This window comes from Leuciscus leuciscus (genome assembly GCF_965113295.1).
Source record: "Leuciscus leuciscus genome assembly, chromosome: 8".
NCBI classification, from domain to species: domain Eukaryota; kingdom Metazoa; phylum Chordata; class Actinopteri; order Cypriniformes; family Leuciscidae; genus Leuciscus; species Leuciscus leuciscus.
Genome location: NC_138732.1, coordinates 26,582,257 through 26,601,413, shown reverse-complemented (window position 1 = coordinate 26,601,413; position 19,157 = coordinate 26,582,257). Strand labels below are relative to the sequence as shown.

The 19,157-nt window shown below is 38.3% G+C and overlaps 2 protein-coding genes across 3 annotated transcripts in view; both read left to right on the top strand.

The window, feature by feature from the left end:
• The first annotated feature begins 1,937 nt into the window (after positions 1-1,937).
• Positions 1,938-13,104, top strand: gabra6a (gamma-aminobutyric acid type A receptor subunit alpha6a). Its single transcript, XM_082177745.1, has 10 exons — positions 1,938-1,996; positions 2,117-2,223; positions 2,378-2,445; positions 2,719-2,939; positions 3,111-3,193; positions 4,537-4,680; positions 5,221-5,373; positions 8,281-8,528; positions 9,829-10,058; positions 12,636-13,104. The coding sequence occupies exons 1-10, from the start codon at positions 1,962-1,964 to the stop codon at positions 12,646-12,648; spliced, it is 1,302 nt and encodes a 433-aa protein (XP_082033871.1). The 5' UTR covers positions 1,938-1,961; the 3' UTR covers positions 12,649-13,104.
• Positions 13,105-15,774: 2,670 nt separating this feature from the next.
• Positions 15,775-19,157, top strand: part of gabrb2a (gamma-aminobutyric acid type A receptor subunit beta2a) — a 45,672-nt gene continuing 42,289 nt past the window's right edge. The window contains exons 1-3 of one of the 2 annotated variants that reach the window (XM_082177738.1): positions 15,775-15,970; positions 16,063-16,154; positions 16,747-16,814. In XM_082177738.1, coding sequence (XP_082033864.1) covers positions 15,897-15,970; positions 16,063-16,154; positions 16,747-16,814 — 234 coding nt within the window. In that variant the 5' untranslated portion in view covers positions 15,775-15,896. The remainder of the gene's footprint in view (positions 15,971-16,062; positions 16,155-16,746; positions 16,815-19,157) is intronic. The other variant, XM_082177737.1, reaches the window with a different exon arrangement.

Sequence of the window (19,157 nt, the reverse complement as noted above, 5' to 3'; positions counted from 1 at the left end):
AGGTAAACAACAAGTAGGAAATGTGTACAGCCAGTCGGTCATTGTCGAAAAATAATCTTAAATTTTTTGTGTATGTGTTTAAATACATAGGCTAAGTAATTGAGTTGAAATTACACTTTATTTTGCTCTGGCCACCATATATAGACCCCTTTTGCGTCGACGTCACAATTACGTCACGGCGTTAGCTGGAGGCAAAACAAATAAGGAAAACTGGTTATCTGTTATTACTTGTGTATTGTTTTAAGCATTAATAATAATACAAATAAAATAATAAAATAAAAAATAAATAAAAAAGGAAAACTGGAGACAGCCAATACAAACCAGCACTGATTCGGCTACATTAGAAGGAGCTTAAAATATTATTATTATAATTAAATATCATCTTGTTGTGTTGTTGGGTGCAAGAATGGACGGAGTACAGGGTCCAATTTGAAATTGTATCGCATAATGTTTTCTAAACTATTGTGACTATTAGTTTAATAGTTTTGGGGATATTTTGGGGATATTTAATTTAATTTTATCAATCAATAAATTCCTCTTGAAACAAACTTTGTTGTATTATTTAAATTTAATACTGTGAAGCTGCTTTGATACAATCTGTATTGTGAAAAGCGCTATACAAATAAACTTGACTTGACTTGACTTGACTATTATGATTGTATAGCCTACATTGTTGTGTTTGATTTGTGACTAGACTTTTTGAAGAACCTGGTAAGAAAGAATAATCAAATACATAGTTAAAAAATGAATTTGCTGTATCTGGAAATTTTATTTCTAGAAAATATTCACATCATTAAAATTGCACTGTAATGTCACTCTTTACATGGTCGTCTTCTGACCTTGGCGCTGACTAGGTAACTGTTAGAGCTTCGGATCGTACCACACAACACAAGTCTTGTACGTGACCATTCAGCACATCTAAAGATTTATATGCCCTCAGTTTCTCTTATGCTTGGCTTCTCTATCAGGTACGGACAATCTGGTTCCGTCCGTTAAAATTAACTTTTGCAAAAAAACAATCGCGGTCCTGGACAGTGAGTGACCTAACACATTAAGATAAAATCAGATTTTCTCCAGTCATTGTTAAAAATCAAGCTAACAAAACTTGCAAACTAGCGTTAGTGAAGCGGCCAGGGGAATCGTTCTGCATCCACTTAAGCTCCGCCCACAAAAACGTCACCATTATATTTAGCCGTCCGCCATATTGGAACGGTCAAAGTCCGTGAACACGAGTGCGAGTTGTCTGTGCGTCTGCAACCGTAGTTAGACGCATGTATGAATATCTATATATGCAATAGACTTCAGCAGATGATTTAGATAAACTAACACATTAAAACAAGACGAAAGCGTCAGCTAATACTACATTAAAAGATTAACATAGTATAAAAACCTGTAATATAGAGTTGAGTTGATAAATATAAAAACACAAACAAACACATTCTCACATGTGAAAGGTTATCCCATTTCTTCAGTAATTTAAATCTCGGCAGTTTCAAAACCAGACGCTACGTGGCATCATTGATTCTTACTGTGAGTGATGACACGCTGACTGTTCCAAGATGGCGGGCGCGTCGACGTGTCTGGAGCGGTCGAATTTGGATCCTATGTATACATATCTACGGCCTGACAATAAATGTATATTCCATGGTTTGGGAAAGTCAGGGCAACTGCACTGCAATGTTTAGTGAAGCTCAAAATCTAGCAAGAAGTTTGCTAGTTGATATCTTTTTTTTTTTTTTGCTATTTGAACTACTCTTTAACCTGTTGCTTAAAAAAGCAAGTGGAAGGGTGATCCCTTAATTTGATTATCCTCAAAGCTTTTTACTTCACACACAGCCCTGCATTTCCTGCCAGTCATACATACAAGACAGTGCTTCAGTTCATCTGTAGTGCATTATACAGTACATTATGACTTTTAAATATTGACAGGTGAATTCATTTCTTTATTATTTGCCACTAAAATGGCTTTTCTTTTGGTCTTGTTATGTCTCTCAAGGTAAGTTAATGGATTAAGCAAATTATACTTACTTTGAATGTTTACTTTAATGCTTTATTTAATTTAAGGTCTAAATTCACTGAAAGGACTAATCAAGATGGTTTTTTTATTTCCGTTTAGTGTTGCCAATGTAATAAGTAAGCAAAAGATAAATTCAGAAAACATAACGCGGATCCTAGATAGACTTCTTGAGGGTTATGACAATCGGCTGAGGCCAGGATCTGGAGGTAAGCATAGGCCTCACGGCATTGAAATAATGTAATATTAAGATTTTCTATCCTATGACGTTTACTACATTATGTATTTCAATGAACTTTGTAATAATATTATGTCTGAGTCACATTTTTTGCATGTATGTGTAACATATGATTAACTTTACAGTCTCTGTAACTGAGGTCAAAACAGACATATTTGTGACAAGTTTTGGACCAGTATCTGATGTTAATATGGTAAGAAAATACAGCCTAAACTTTATTGTATTGTTTTATTTATGTACAAATTCCACATCACTGGCAAAAAACGTAGTTATAGTGCTTCCAGTCCTGTGGCTGAAGTAGATAATAAGCTGAACTTAGTCTCTCATGGTGCAAATGTCTGTTCATACTAATATCAGTATGTCAAGCATCTTCCACAGTATGCTTAGAGAACTCAAATTATGAATTCATATTGGTTATAATGAAATCAGAACATGATTCACATAAATAAATTGTTCTCTCTCTCAGGAGTACACCATGGATATGTTTTTCCGCCAAATGTGGGTTGATGAGAGGTTAGCCTTTCAGGGGCCCATTGAAATCTTGCCTTTGAACAACCGCATGGTGGACAAGATCTGGACACCTGACACATTTTTTCGCAATGCTAGGAGATCACACGCACACAACACGACGACTCCTAACAAGCTGTTCCGGATCATGCAAAATGGAACAGTCTTTTACACCATGAGGTAAAACAACCAGATGAGCTGAGTACTGAATAACACTTGATAAGAAACCCTTGAAAAATTGGCTAGTTTCCCTATGAACAATACAAACGTTAAAGATGTTCCTTTGCTGCGCATTTAAGATCTTATATCATTTGGGTCACCTAATAAATACCTGTTTTCTCTATATTTTAGGCTAACTGTAAGTGCAGAATGTCCAATGGTGTTGATGGACTTTCCTATGGATGGGCACACGTGTCCTCTCCTGTTTGGAAGCTGTAAGATCTATCTGTCTGTCTGTCTATCCATCCATCCATCCATTCATCCATCCAGAGCATCCATCCATCCATCCATCCATCCAGAGCATCCATCCATCCATCAATCAATCAATCAATCAATCAATCAATCAATCAATCAATCAATCAATCAATCAATCAATCAAACAATCCATCCATCCATCCATCCATCCATCCATCCATCCATCCATCCATCCACCCACTGACCCACCAATCAATCAATCCATCCATTCATCCATCCATCCATCCACCCACCGACCCACCAATCAATCAATCAATCAATCAATCAATCCATCCATCCATCCATCCATCCATCCATCCATCCATCCATCCATCCATCCATCCATCCATATCCACAGCCATCCATCCATCCATCAATCAATCAATCAATCAATCAATCAATCAATCAATCAAACAATCCATCCATCCATCCATCCATCCATCCATCCATCCATCCATCCACCCACCAATCAGTCAATCAATCCATCCATCCATCCATCCACAGCCATCCACATCCATCCATCCATCTATCCACAGCCATCCAACCATCTATTCGCAGCCATCCACAGCCATTCATCCATCCATCCATCCATCCACATCCATCCATCCATTTATCCGCAGCCATCCATCCACATCCATCCATCTATCCACAGCCATCCACATCCATCCATCTATCCACAGCCATCCACAGCCATCCATCTATCCACAGCCATCCATCCATCCATCCATCCACAGCCATCCATCCATCCATCCATCCATCCATCCATCCATCCATCCATCCATCCATCCATCTATCCACAGCCATCCATCCATCCATCCATCCACAGCCATCCATCCATCCATCCATCCATCCATCCATCCATCCATCCACATCCATCCATCCATCCATCCATCCACATCCATCCATCTATCCACAGCCATCCACAGCCATCCATCTATCCACAGCCATCCATCCATCCATCCATCCACAGCCATCCATCCATCCATCCATCCATCCATCCATCCATCCACATCCATCCATCCATCCGCAGCCATCCATCCACATCCATCCATCTATCCACAGCCATCCACAGCCATCCATCTATCCACAGCCATCCATCTATCCACATCCATCAATCTATCCACAGCCATCCATCTATCCACAGCCATCCATCTATCCACATCCATCAATCTATCCACAGCCATCCATCCATCCACAGCCATCCATCCATCCACATCCATCAATCTATTCACAGCCATCCATCCATCCATCCATCCATCCATCCATCCATCTATCAATCCATCCACAGCCATCCACCCACCATTTTTCAATCTTATACCTTCAGATGCTTACACTAATCGGGAAATTGTCTACACATGGAGGAAGGGTCTTCTGGCATCTGTAGATTTTCCTCCAGAATCATCAAGCCTACTTCAGTATGATCTTTTGGGCCAGACCTTGTTCAGTGAAACACATAAATTCAGTACAGGTATGTTTTTAGTTATTGCTTGGTTTTCTCAGAATATTACAGAAGTAGCATGTCAAATGTCTTGTACTATTGCTATGGAGAATGACTTATCTAATTGTGTGTGTTAAGAGCTACAATTCAGGCTGATCCCCGGGCAGCTTTCCCTCTGAGAGGCAATCTAAGATGCTTAACTGATCAGGCCTAATTCATGATGTCTGTCTTTAAAAATAACTGCGTGTCCCGAGGATGACCAGGGGCTCAGTAATGAGAAATTTCTGGGCAGGCAAAAGGCAGGGACCACCTGTCATACCATCATATCTGTGGAAATGGATCAGGCACCTAAAAGAAAGGATTGTGCCCCTAAAGCTTACCTCTCATCTTCTGACTTTGTCTTTTCTTGTAATTAAGGACAGAAATTAAGAGTCAAAAGCCAAAATTCTCTCTAAATGTTTTGGAAACCAGTTTAGCCAAATGGCCCTGATCACAGCATCATATGGATGTGTACAGGCTGCATAATTTGTCTTCTTTAATGTCCTCCTCTAATCTCTTGGCACCATCTAGGTCTGTATTCGGTCCAGGTTGTCCATTTCTATCTTCAGAGAAAGCTTGGCTACCATCTTATCCAAACGTACATCCCTTTGATCATGGTGGTTGTCCTGTCACAAGTCGCATTCTGGATCAACAAGGAGTCTGTTCCGGCTCGAACAGTGGCTGGTACGAGTGTGTCTTTTTTTAAATGTTCATATTTATTTGAGTATTAAAAAGACAATGAACATCTACACTTAACACAAAGTCTCTTATGCTCAGCAAGGCTGCATTTATTTGATAAAATTATGAAATAATGAAATGGCATTACAATAAAAATCTATTTTAATCTATTTTAAAATGTAATTTATTCCTGTGATGGTAAAGCAGAATTTTCATCATCATAATAACTCCAGTCTTCAGTGTCACATGATACTTCAGAAATCATTCTAATATGATGATGATGATATGATGATATGATGATGAAAGCGTCTGCCAAATGCATAAATGTAAATGTAAATGATTTGATGCTCAAGATACATTTATTATGTTGAAAACAATTGTGCTAGTTAATATTTTTGTGAGGAAATTGTGATAAAAATTTTTCAGGATCTTTTGACGAATTGAAAGTTCAAAATAACAGCATTTATCTGAAATATACATGTTTTGTTACATTTTAAATGTTTTACTGTCACTTTTGCTCAATTTAATGCATCCTTGCAGAAAAAAATTTATTCTTAAAATTTCCTAAAACTTACTATCCCAAACTTTGTGGTGCATGTCATATTTTTGTGTTTCAATATGAAATGCACAGTGCAGTTTTAACATTGTGACCCTACCTGATGTAAAATAGAACATTTAACAACAAAAATATTTTGTATCATATCAATTGCAGTGTTTTCCATTAGCCATTAGCCCTCCATCCCAGTAAAGAACACCAGTCACCACATGCTATCCATATTTATTCTATGGAATAACATGCTACTATTACTGTTGCTGCAATACAAAGTATGCACACTTTGCTAAGTATGCAGTTTTTCTGTATACATGCAATAACAGAATGATGAATGACTAAATGTGCTGTATTATAGAGTACACTGCAAAACAGTATAATGTGCTTGACTTGACCTTTTATTTTTAGAATGATGAATGAACTGGAAGTAATATCAGCCTCAGTTTTTTATGTCTTGACTCATTATTTGATTGTATTCTGCCAAATGTTGCATTTTTACAAAAAGGGAATTAAAATAGCAAAATAGTTTTTATTTCCAGAATGATGACCCTGAATTAAAAATGTAATATGATCAGCTCATATGACAGATATATGACAATAATATAGTATACTACCCTTTAAACATTTATTGTAGAATATATGTTCATTATAATTTTACTGTAAGAATGTTATGTGCGTTTGTAATTTTCATTACTTCCAAATATTTCTGTTTACCTTTAATTTATATTTATTTAATTTTTTGTTTTTTGTTGTTTAGTTGCCACAGCAACATTTCTAATTTTCATTTAAGTGTTTTAAGTGTAAAGTTTTTTTTAATCTAATATTTATATTTTATTTAAAGGTATAGCGGAGGATTTTCCCGAATTTTAGAAAAGAACTGCCCTCTCCACTTTTTGAAAAAATGCACATGTGCAACACTCTACCTGCTCCCGAGAGGGAACGCCTATTAAACGTGTGCACGAGAAAGCATGCACGAGCTAATCATAGCTTACATTAACTTTTACTAGTGATTTTAAATGGATTTCTCCAAATAGCATGCCAAACTTTACCTGTCAAGTAGAAACTTCGCGACTGAGGCATCAGTGGGAAGCCCAACCTGTGTTTTGAGCGCACGCCATCGTGTGAATTGTGTGCACGAGCACGGACGACGGCCTTACGTAAACATATCACCAGAATGATTGACACTTAGGAGGACCAATAGTCTTGATGATCCACCCGGAAAAAGAAAATCCTCCGCTATACCTTTAAGCTTTATTTCAGTTAACAAAAACGTTTTTTATACTATGATTTTAATAGTTTTAGTTAACAATAACAACACTGACACTTTACTAAGAAGTACACTAGTATTCACTACGAACATAGCCTGAGTTTTCACGTCCCTCATGGGAATGTGACTTGATTTATGCCTGATGGACAGTATTTTTTTTTAAATATATGTTTATTTGTGGTGAAAAACGACATTACCCATAATGCTGTAAAGAAAATTCCATAAATCGGATAGTTGCGGGGAGCAACTCTCTCTCTCATAGATGCCTCATTAGCGGCTGTTTCTATGGGCTGCTATACGTACGTAAACCGTCCGCCATATTGGAATGGTAAAAAAACAACAACAACACTTGAGAGCAAGTTGTCTGTGCGTCTGCAGCCATACGGATGTATGAATATCTATATCTGCAATAGACTTAAGCAGAAGGAAGACAAGACGAAGGCGTTAGCTAACACAACATTACCTCATAACCTTATTAGTGGCTGTTTCTATGGGCTGCTATACGTAAACCGTCCGCCATATTGGAATGGTCAAAGCCAGTCCGTGAACATTCGAGAGCAAGTTGACTGTGCGTTTGCAACCATAGTTAGATGCATATATGATAGGCTATCTACATCTGCAATAGACTTCAGCAGATGATTTTGCTAAACTAACATAATACAACAAGACGAATGCGTCAGCTAACACGACTTTAAAAAGTTACCATAGTAAAAGTAAAAACATTAAAAATTACCACAGTTAAAACCTGTAATATTGAGTTAGTACATAGAAAAACACAAACCAACACATTCTCAGATGTGAAAGGTTATCACATTTCTTCAGGAATTAAAATCTCGGCGGTTTCACAACCAGAAGCTACGCAATGTTGTGGCATCATTGATTCATACTGTGAGTGACGACACGCTGACTGTTCCTAGATGTCTGTAGCGGTTGAATGTGTAATCTACGTATAAATATCAATGCCATGAAGCAGAGGGCAAAGTTATGTATACCTATCCTCTCTGCTTTTGTTTCATGTTCTCACTGTTTCTTGCTTTTTTTTCTCATATTTGCATGTATATCTGTACTTGTTCACATAGTCCCTTCTGACCTTCAGGAATCACCACTGTGCTCACCATGACTACTTTAAGCATCAGTGCCCGCTCTTCACTACCTAAAGTCTCCTACGCCACCGCCATGGACTGGTTCATCGCCGTCTGCTTTGCCTTCGTGGCTTCGGCCCTCGTTGAGTTTGCCGCGGTCAACTACTTTGCCACGCTCGAGGTCAACAGGGAAAAACGCAAGCTCTCCATGGCCTCCGTTCTGGAGTCCACAGCCCAGGGCAGCGATGATGATGAGGAGACGGTAACTATCTCCTCTGAGCCTCACTTAGGCAGAGCGTAATTACCACTGTACTCTGGACGAAAACCACAGCTGACGGGGCTCCTGGTTGGGTGATATGCACAACACGAGCGCTGCTCTTCACAAACCAGTGAACTGTGTCACTGTTATTGTGATGCTAAACGAGTGTCGCTGCAGCTGCATACATGCGCCTCCTAAAGGGATGGTTAAATGCCTCTAAAGACATATTTAGCACGCATAACTAATCATAGCACATGGCCTAACCTTTTATGTGTCCACTCCTGTGTTAAGAAGCGACTTTGTTCAGGTGTTCAGTCCTCCGTGAGGAGTCATTTACCTGCTCTGTGCAGCTCTCGCAGCCACGTGTGAATTGAAGTTCTTATCTGTTGTGCTGAGTTAGAAATGGTAATTCAACAGGCGTGTAGCGTCTCCCGGGACTGCTGTCACACGGGGAGCTCATGGTTGGTGTTTTAAAAATAGCCCCCCGTATTAAAACTGCGAGCCATGACTCCTATAATCTCTCACCTGTGCTGTGGATCCGTTTGCTCCAGTTCTCTCTCTGGCTTAGACTGGAAGAGGAAAGAAATATGACCACATTAAGTGCCAGCATGAAGGGTGTAGGTAGTTTAACATCTTATTTTCATTAAGGACAATAAAATATATTAGCAGTTGACCGATATTTTGGCTAGGCAATTATTAAGCAGATATTTGGCTATTTAGGTGATTTGGCACATTAGCAGAAGTCAAACCAAGCAGCTCTCTTTTGGCCGATGTGGCGAATTCGCCTGGAAAACTTGAACCTGTTATGAAATCTGTGTTCGGAGATCTTTCGCCCTAACGAGAATGTCATGATTGTGTGGATTCCTATTAAAATGACTGGGTTTCGAGCAATGGTCAATTTCACCACACTGTAAAAAACTAAATTCTGTGAAATTTATGGTAAAAAAGCAGCAGATGTGTTGCCAGAATTTTACTATAGAAAATATTGTAGCTACATTATAGGTTTTATGGATTTAGCTTAAATTTACAGTAAAATACTGGATCAAAGAGGCTGTAATTAAAGGGATAGTTCACTCAAAAAGGAAAATTAGCCCATGATATTCTCACCCTCAAGTCATCCTTGGTGTATATGACTTTCTTCTTTCAGACAAATTCAGTTATTTAAAAAAAAAAAAGTCCTGGCTCTTACAAGCTTTATAATGGCAGTGAATGGCTGTTTCTATTTTGAAGTCCATAAAAGTGCATAAAAGCTTGTTTTGTGTCATTCACAGTTTCTTGACCTATTTTTTTTCTTTCGTCGTAGCCTCAGACTGATGGCTACAGTCGTAGAAGAAAGGCAGACTATGTGTCTGAAGCGCCCATCACTCGCATTCCCATCTTCCTTCAGGGCTCAGCTGTCCCACCCAACCTAACGCTGGCAGGCACCAGTACTATAGACGAGTATGCCCGCATCCTCTTTCCTCTGGCCTTTGGGATCTTCAACCTCATCTACTGGTACTTCTACCTCAGCAAGGACACCTTGGAAAAGCCCAGGTCTGTGCTCACACCACTATAGTTCTTAGTGTTTACTGTTAATTTATGTGTTCTTTCTCTCAGTAATAAAGGAGGAAATCACTAATCAATTGGTTCTTTTAGACAGCAATGAGATTAAAGGTGCATTAACACAATGTCAGAATTACAGTGATTACGATATTTCTGAAAAAAGTGTTCACGTCCTCGTAGAACTTTTAAAATATTACAACTTGTAAACTGAATTTTCTGAGAGCTCAGACTTCGCTGCAACGCAAACACTCAAAATGGCAATGGCGGTAGTGGTCTTGTAATATTTCTGTTTACTAATCCATATAATTTACTATTGTTAATGTCCTAATAATGGGACATAATTACTCTGAGCTTTTCTCTTTTGTAATGTCTCTCAGCCATCTCTCTTTCTACAGTATTTCTTCAAATCTCCATCTTTCTCACTCTCTCTCCTCCCCCATCATGAGTGTATACGCCCCCTACTGCTGATTGGCTACAAGTGCGTTGCGATCCACTTTCAACAGCGTTTCTCAGAAATTCTCTATTTAATTCATATGCCCTCGTAATCTTTAATCAAAAACAGTAAGTTCCCCTCTTCTTCGTATTAGGACAATAATCCTTATATTCCAGCAGCCTGTCAATCACATGAGATCGCAACAATTAGCAAATGTCAACGATCCAATCAATTCCTGATGGACAAAATCAAGTCAAGTCCCATTTTTTTCTCGTTTGATAAGTCATTTCACTTGGATATACATCACAATAGGGAAGAAAAAACTATTGCAATTTCCGCTTTATCCAGACTTTAATAAGCAAAATAATCTTGTGTATTAAAGAGTTAGTTCGCCCAAAATGGAAAATTCTGTCATTAATTACTCATGTCGTTCCAAACCCGTAAGACTTTCGTTCATCTTCGGAACACAAATGAAGATCTTTCTGAGGAAATCTGAGAGATTTCGGTCCTTTCATTGACAGCTACGCAACTACCACTTTCAAGCTTTTCAAGGTAGTAAAGACATCATTAAAGTAATCCTTGTGACTCCAGTGGCTTAACCTCAATTTTATGAAGCGAAAACAAAAAGCCCATAATTTACCACTTTCTTTACAAAACATTAATCGTAGTGCTCTCGTAAACAAGCGTCGGAGATTAATATTTAGTAAATAAAGTATTAAATTATGTTTTAAAAAAAATTAAAATGATGTCTTTACCTTTCTGGGGCTTGAAAGTGGTGGTTGCGTAGCTGTCAATGGTGGACAGAAATCTCTCAGATTTCATCAAAAATATATTAATTTATTTTCAGAAGATGGACGAAAGTTTTTCGAGTTTGGAACGACATGAGGGTGAGTAATTAATGACAGAATTTTCATTTTTGGGTGAACTATCTCTTTAACTATATTAAAAAGGTTTATGCATTATGAAAGCTACTTGTATTATAGTTTTGTCAACTGATAACACAAATGACATATTTTTTTTGTAATTCCAAGTTTAACTACATGATCAGCTCCGAATAGAATATCAGGGTTGTCATCTAGTAATTGCGGTAATTACAGCATGACGTGAACGCAGCTTAAATTAATAGCAAATGGAACATTTTGACTATAACTGACTGACTAAGAAAAAGATTAACTTGTCTAACATGTCTTTTTTTTTTTCTCTGAAAATTGTAGGACAAACCCATGAGACAAAATTTATAATATAATAAAGCACTCCATAAAGTCTCACGATCATAAAAAAAAAAAAAAATGCAATCGCATTTTGATTATAGGCCATAATTGCAAGATATATAGGGACAAGGAGTTGTATCGCAGATTCTTTGGCATTTCTTTTTCCTGTGGTTTTCATATTTATATCTTCTCTGTAGCTTATCTTCTCATCCCAGCTACACAGAATGCTGTAGATGTGTTTTTCAGGATACTATGATGGCACACGGTTTTCCACTGGATCTTTTACCGAGGCTGTAAATACATGAATAATTTCTGAACCTAAAACAGCCGCAGGACTTGAGCAGGTGAAAACAGGAGAGATGATGTTCCTTCTGGGTGACCCTGTTCCTGCGGTTGTTGAGGTTAGAGCCCTATCCAAGATTCATCACTTAGGGCCAACTCTTTAAAAAAAAGATCCTCTGCTAGATTTTTTTTCTCCACCAAATGCTTGAATCATCTGATATGTTCAAAGGGACCATGAAGCAAACGTCACATTTAATCCCAAATTTCCCTCAATGCCGAAGGCATGAGATTTACCGAATCAAGAAAATCAACACATCCTCTCAAAATAGTCACTTATCAAACTCAAAAGCTAAAGTTTCATTATTTGTTTCCTGAGGGGAGCTAAAGGCTGTCATTTGAGGCCTTTGCAATGTACTGCTTGAAATATAAGATGCAATAATGTACGTCTTAAAATGGCATCGAGCCATCGCTCTGCGCATTACCACCCCGATTTCACACGGAAAAATTTTTTTTCATCAAACATTAATCATTGACGTCAGGATACAGGCGATGAAAGCGCGTGTGAGGCTGTGAACACTTGTATGCCACGTTCTCATCTCTGCTGATCTTGTATTTGTCTTTTGTTGTGTTTTATCTCCACAGGGAGAACCAGTGAGTTTCTCCAGAGAAGCACAAGACATATTCAGCAGAAAGATTGTGTCCTTGGCTATAGGGTGTGCTTTCCTTTGGACCGCTCTTTCTCCGTCTCTCACTTTCGTCATCTAGCAACTTCATCCCTGATGGAGCACGCGCCTGTCTGACACTATTTGACAAGCATTTGATCCTGTTCCTTTTGCATTTTATCACCTATATATACTTTCCACTCCACTTGCCTTTATATTCACAGCCGAGGGCCACGTCGTTATACTACACTGGAAACCCTCCTCTGGTTCTGCTCTAGTTCTTCTCTAGTTCTGCTCTTCTGCATGTGTGTGTGTGTGTGTGTAACACACTATGGAGTTGATGACATAATCTCCAGCTCTAAGTGGTGATGCAACATTGAACCAATGCTTTCAGTGGCCTGCCCTCTACAGAGACGCGGCTCACACTACACTAGATCAAAAGCAGTGGGTTTATACTGACAGCTTCAAAGATTTCGCCTTGAAAATAAAGGAGAAAAAGTGTATCCATAGAACTGAACTTTTACCAACACCATTCACACGTATACGTTTTCAGAAGCGAATGGTGATTCTCTTGACGCGGTGGCGCTGTAATAGAGGGATAAAGTAAATCTCAGTGTGGGGGGTGGATGTTTAATATGCATTCTCGGCTCGCGGTTTATTTGATGTTCTCTGATGTTTCTCTGTGCATCTAGTTCTCGGCTCTCTCTGTTGGGAGAACATGCATATGCCCAGTAATGCATGATGATGCCTGCTGCTGATGTCTTCATGAATTCAGACAACTCATAATATAATTATGCTTAACATCATAAATGGCTTTTAAACCCCATTTGGAAGAGACAATGTGGCACTGAAGAATAAACATGCAAGTGCTAATGTAAATCTCAGGAATTAAGTACATTCATTTACTGAATTATACTTGCATTATGTACTTGCATAATGTGTATTTGTATTAACGTAATTCGTAATTAGGATTTTTTTTCTTTATATATGTTTATTTGTCTGATGGTCAACTCATGCAATCTAATAAACATTAAAAAAGTCATGTTTAAAGATGATTATTTTCGCAGTTCCATTTAATGGAACTCTAATGGCACAGATTTAATCTTTAAAGACCTAATTTTTGTGTGGTTTTTAGTTCATGTCTATAACACTGTAAAATGTTTTTTTTCCCAAAGTTTAAATAAAGATTTTGAAAGTATTATTTCACTCTTTCTACTTAGAAATTTCATGTTTAATTAAATGTGTTACTCGCCATTTCTTTGTAAATAGGCTAATTGTAAAAATTTACCAGCAATTTCACAGAAAAAATAAAATAATTCAACCAAACTTTTTCAGTGTAGCTTTGACGTCATCTATATATACGTGAACGTAGTAAACTCCTGAACCTTCACAAAATAACCCTTTAACAGATCTAGGCCTGGTTTCACAGACAGGGTTTAGATTAAGCCAGGATTATGCCTTTGTTCAATTAAGATATTTAAGTAGCTTTTATAAACGTACCTTAGAAACAAATATTACTGGTGTGTATCTTGAGAAATGACACTGACATATTTTAAGATACAGTGCCAGTTGCTTTCAGTTAAAACAGCTCAAACATGCATTGTAGTCTGGGACTAGCTTAAAGCTGCAGTCCATAACTTTTTTGCGTTAAAAATTATCCAAAATAAATAAAGCAAGTACATAACAAGCCAGTGTTCAAAAGTATCTGCTCGATTCAAAACGGTAAGCTTGTAATAATGTTTTTAACTCCAGTGGTACTGGTGGATTTCCGTGGGAAATTTGAGCCTGTCTTTGCGTCATTACGTCACATCTGTGCACATAAAGAAGGAGTCTCGGCTAGTAGGCTATATTGCGTGTGAGGATGTTGGAGGTGGAGATTTATAGCCTTTTCTCACAGCACTTGATATAATTAAACTTATCAATTTGATGGCGGATCCAGAAAGGTTCAAACGACAATCACCAGAGACAACTGGAGAGTCACCCATTGTAAAATGCAAAAGACTTCAGACTTCAGAGTGGCTACAGAAAAAAAGAGACTGCAACCGGGCCCATGCGAAAACAAGGATAATATCGGAAGGGCTTTTGAAAGGTGGCTTGAACTCCTTGTTTTGAAGGGGTTCAAAATGAAAGCAAAGACAGCTTTTTTTCTGCTGGACAGGTAAGACATTTCAATGGTTCAATTATGTAACAGTACAGTAGCGCACTTGTTTGCTTAATTCATACAGTAACTGAGTACTGAACTACAGGTAGCCCTAATACACATTAAATGTAGTCACGCAATGCTGATGTTGTTAACATTAACTATTTGAGAACAAAGTATAATTTGCACGGTTTGACGTGAGATAAGCGATCGATAGATTTAATTGTGATGTACTGCAATGCTTTTTTCCCCTTAGCTGGTCAGAACAAAAGTGGATGTTACTTGTTCAGATGACAAGTAGAATCTGTGATTCCGAATGACAGTATTCACACTGTAATGGCAGATTTCGAACAGAGATGGCGACAAAGAGAAAAAACTACGGACTGCAGCTTTAAGCCTTTATTGTGAAACCAGGCAAATTTAAAAACGGACTACAAATATTGATGATTCTTCCTGCACTCAGGGGCGTTTCCAGCTTTTTGTCCAATCAAATGCTCTCTAGAATGAGAATGTCCCTCCCCTCATACCACCTGTTTCTGACTATCAATAGCAAGCGGCTATTCACAGTAAACTAAAGACTAGCCTACTGTCCTATTTCAATTGGAAATACACAGCGGAGAAACCTTTACTCGTGAATCAATTTAATTTGGTCTTTAGCTGTAATATGTTTAATATGTTATTATCTGTTTCTCTCAGAATAAATACACAGCGAAGTAACTCTTAGCGGCTCTTTATTTCGAGACGTTTAAAGCACACGTTAATGACTTTGATGATACCTGAAGTTCGGTATGACTGAAAAACCCCTTCATGTAACCTTCAGGACGCTGCACTAACCTGTCAAGTTCCAGATTCACACACACGACTAAAAATGCTGCATGAAGATCACCTGATGTCTTCTTTTCTTGACTTGGTTTATTCAGTCGTCCCTTTAATTTTTCCCCCGCAATGGAAACAGCTCATCCAGCATCATCAGGAGCTGCTCTTTGATCTGGAGCTGGCGTGTGCGCATGCGCAGCTCATTGCCTTCGCTGCACTGGCTTCAGTAAGTTGGATGTGCGCCGTCTTCATCATCACATCCAAAACCCCATCAAAACTGTTGCAATGGAGAGTATCGGAAAAACCCCACATATCTTCTTATTATGTCCGCTGATCGTGGCTGTGGCATGCGCGCAGAGGTATGGTTGCATTTTGTGCCTTTTTCGAAAAGAAAATGTTGTGGTTTGGGGATGTAAGAGGAATTTACGAACATCTCGTGATATTATTGCAGTAGCAGAGACCCGAGCAATATGCCAGTGGTCAAAGACACCGTGGACAGACTCATGAAAGGATACGACATTCGGCTGAGGCCAGATTTCGGAGGTAATGCATGTGTAAAATTCGTATAATTGTTGCATTTGGTTTGTCACGCGCACTAACATGCCCAATTACTCATGCAAACCTTGTTCATTCATCTCAGTCTCTGATCAGGCGTGCACGTCAATGCATGAGAAAAAATGAACGCATGCTTATTTACTGCTGTTTTGCCATTTTATCTTTTCCCAGAGAGGGACGCGAACTTGGGGATCAATTCAATTTGCAGTGCAACTTTTGTTGCGTCATGACGACAAATGAAATGTCAAGCTTTACAAAAATATCCTTTGATGCACGCGCATACACGCGAGTCCATCAGAGAAGATGCTCAAGCTGTTATTGATAGATGGACACGTCTAACTGTTCATTTGTCAGTCATGCAGTTGCATTTGTGCGTTCACCTCCAGTGGTTGTTACAAATCAACAATTTCATGCGCATTGCCACGTGAATATGGGGTGTTGGTGTTTCATATATGTAATGTCACAATAAAATGATTTAGTGTAATTAGGGACAATCTGTCCCTGGATGAAATGAGGGTATGCATGCATGCAATTCAATCAATCAGTTCCGTTTTTAACAATTTTCCCTTCTCTCCATCAGGCGCTCCGGTGGCGGTAGGGATGAATATAGACATAGCCAGCATAGACATGGTATCCGAAGTAAACATGGTATGTTGCATGTAACAATTTCCCATTGGTGTTATGTGTCCTGATGTGTTATGTGTCCAAAGCATTATGTTAAAATGCATTCCCAGAGAATATCAATGCACACTAACTTGAGGCGCACCAGCTGATGTGTCTCACACATGATGATTAGATGTGAAACTGCAGAAGTTCATTGGCATGCTGCGGTATCTGCTCTGCATTTCGCTGCTACATTTGAATTCAAAACACACGCGCACTGGCGCACTCGCACGCGCACCCGCACGCGCTCCGCATGTCTCACACTGTGTTTTTGAGCCTGGCAGTTTTTGATATGCCACCGAGAAAACCGACACGTTCGTGGAAGCACCTTCACACTCCATGACTTGTGTTTTTTAGCTAATCTAGTTCAAGGTGAGCGTTGCCCTCTCAAGGAGAAAGACGGCACGTGCCATGTATGCTCACGGAATCACGCGTTTCTTTCTCAGTAGAGAGGGGTTTTGCGAGATGTACATCTATGAACAGCCCCTGTCGATGTTTTTGTTGGGGTGTCTTCCTTTTAAAATGGTCAGACATTAAATTGTGATGTTAAGCAACATACTGTTGATGAGGACAGCTGAAAAGTTTATCTCGCGCAACCGCACCCTCTTTCGGAGGCAGTGGTTAGCGCAGCTGTAATTGCAGGGGAATATGTATGGCTGTGAAATTAAAGATTTATGGCTCGTACTCATTGCAGCTTTATCATTTCAGTGGGGGTGATAGAGTTTGTTTTCAATTCATTTCCCAGTCGCTCCTTTTAACTCGATGAAGGTGAAATGGCCTGTGCCAGGAGGTCTACATTTTCTTCACCAATCGGTTTGGAGAAACAAAAGCATGCTTCGCTTGCAAATTGAGTTCACTATATATTTATAGCTCTGTAGACGGCGTGTACACAAAAAATAGTCAAATCTATGATGAAAGCAATGCTGTTTCATTCATTGAAGTTACATAGAAGCATTTTTGTGAGAATTATGCGTATACTTGCCTGTTTATCCTGGTTGTCTTCATAAAAATGATTTGAATATGACAGCTAGTGTCCATCAAGGTCAGGATATCCCATGTACACAGAAAACCTAATCAGGGAATTTTGAAATAGTTTGGAAAAGTAATTTAAATAAATAAAATCCTAAAATATAATGGAAATTTCTGTAATTGAATATAAATTGTTGTATTTATCAGCAGCTTTAAAATATATATTCAACTAGAATTTGCTATTTGTGAGTGCAAATGGTTTTTAAAAGTCCTTATACAGCACATTTCATGAATAAGGTAAACCATTTCCCATTATTTCTTTATTTATGGTAGCATAGGCACAACTTCCATGTTTTTGCTATTAGAATGCATTTGGTTACACTTATATACTTGTACTTTTGGTTATAATTTAACATAAAATCAACCTACTAAATTGAACTAGTTTTAAATATGTCATATGTCTATATCTCCACCTTAAAATGGGATTCTGCCCTTTCCCACATCTTGACTTTTTTTTTTACTGTGTCCAACTATTAAAATATATAATCTGTTGAGTTGGTATTCATATCTTGACCTTCAACCAGTTATTTTAATACAGAATGGTGAAACAAATAATTATCTTAAATTTATGAGAGCATAAGTTGTTCAAGAACTGCTATTACGTGCAAACCCATTCTGGTATAGTCTTTAAATATATTTTATTAGTAACACTATTTTAATGTGTCCTTGTTACACGTTACATGTATTTACTATAGTAATAACTATAAATTAGGCATATTTACATGCAACTAATCCTAAACCAAACTCTAATCCTACCCTAACCCTACAGTAAATACAGTAAGTACTTAAATGTATAATTACACTGTAACAAGGACACCTTAAAATAAAGTGTAACCATTTTATTAATTTATTTTTGTATGAATTTTAAGTTTTAAAACAGCAAACCTCATTTAAAATGAATTGCAAAATAAAACAGACCTTGTACATTTTATTTCGACCTCGTTAGCTTGACGATCGATGTTTTCATTTACTGATCTCGAATGACTGAGAAAGCCATTGACATTCACGGTTCAAAAGGTGCAGTGAACCCTCCGAGGTGTCACAGCCATACTGCAGTTTTAAGGACGTAGATGCTTCATACTGTGTAGTGATGTGCCTACAAATTACCTTTATAGATCTGTCAAGTTTGTTGCCTGTCACGGGTGAGCTCTGGAATCCCTAAGAGTTGGAAAGAAAAGATGAAAATCTTTGTTTTCTGCAGCTCCAGCGAAATTGGATTTTCACCAAGCTCGCAGCCGACAGGATCCTCGACTATCCTAAGGGTTGACGGGGTTGATCTCTGAGATTTGGAGCCATTAG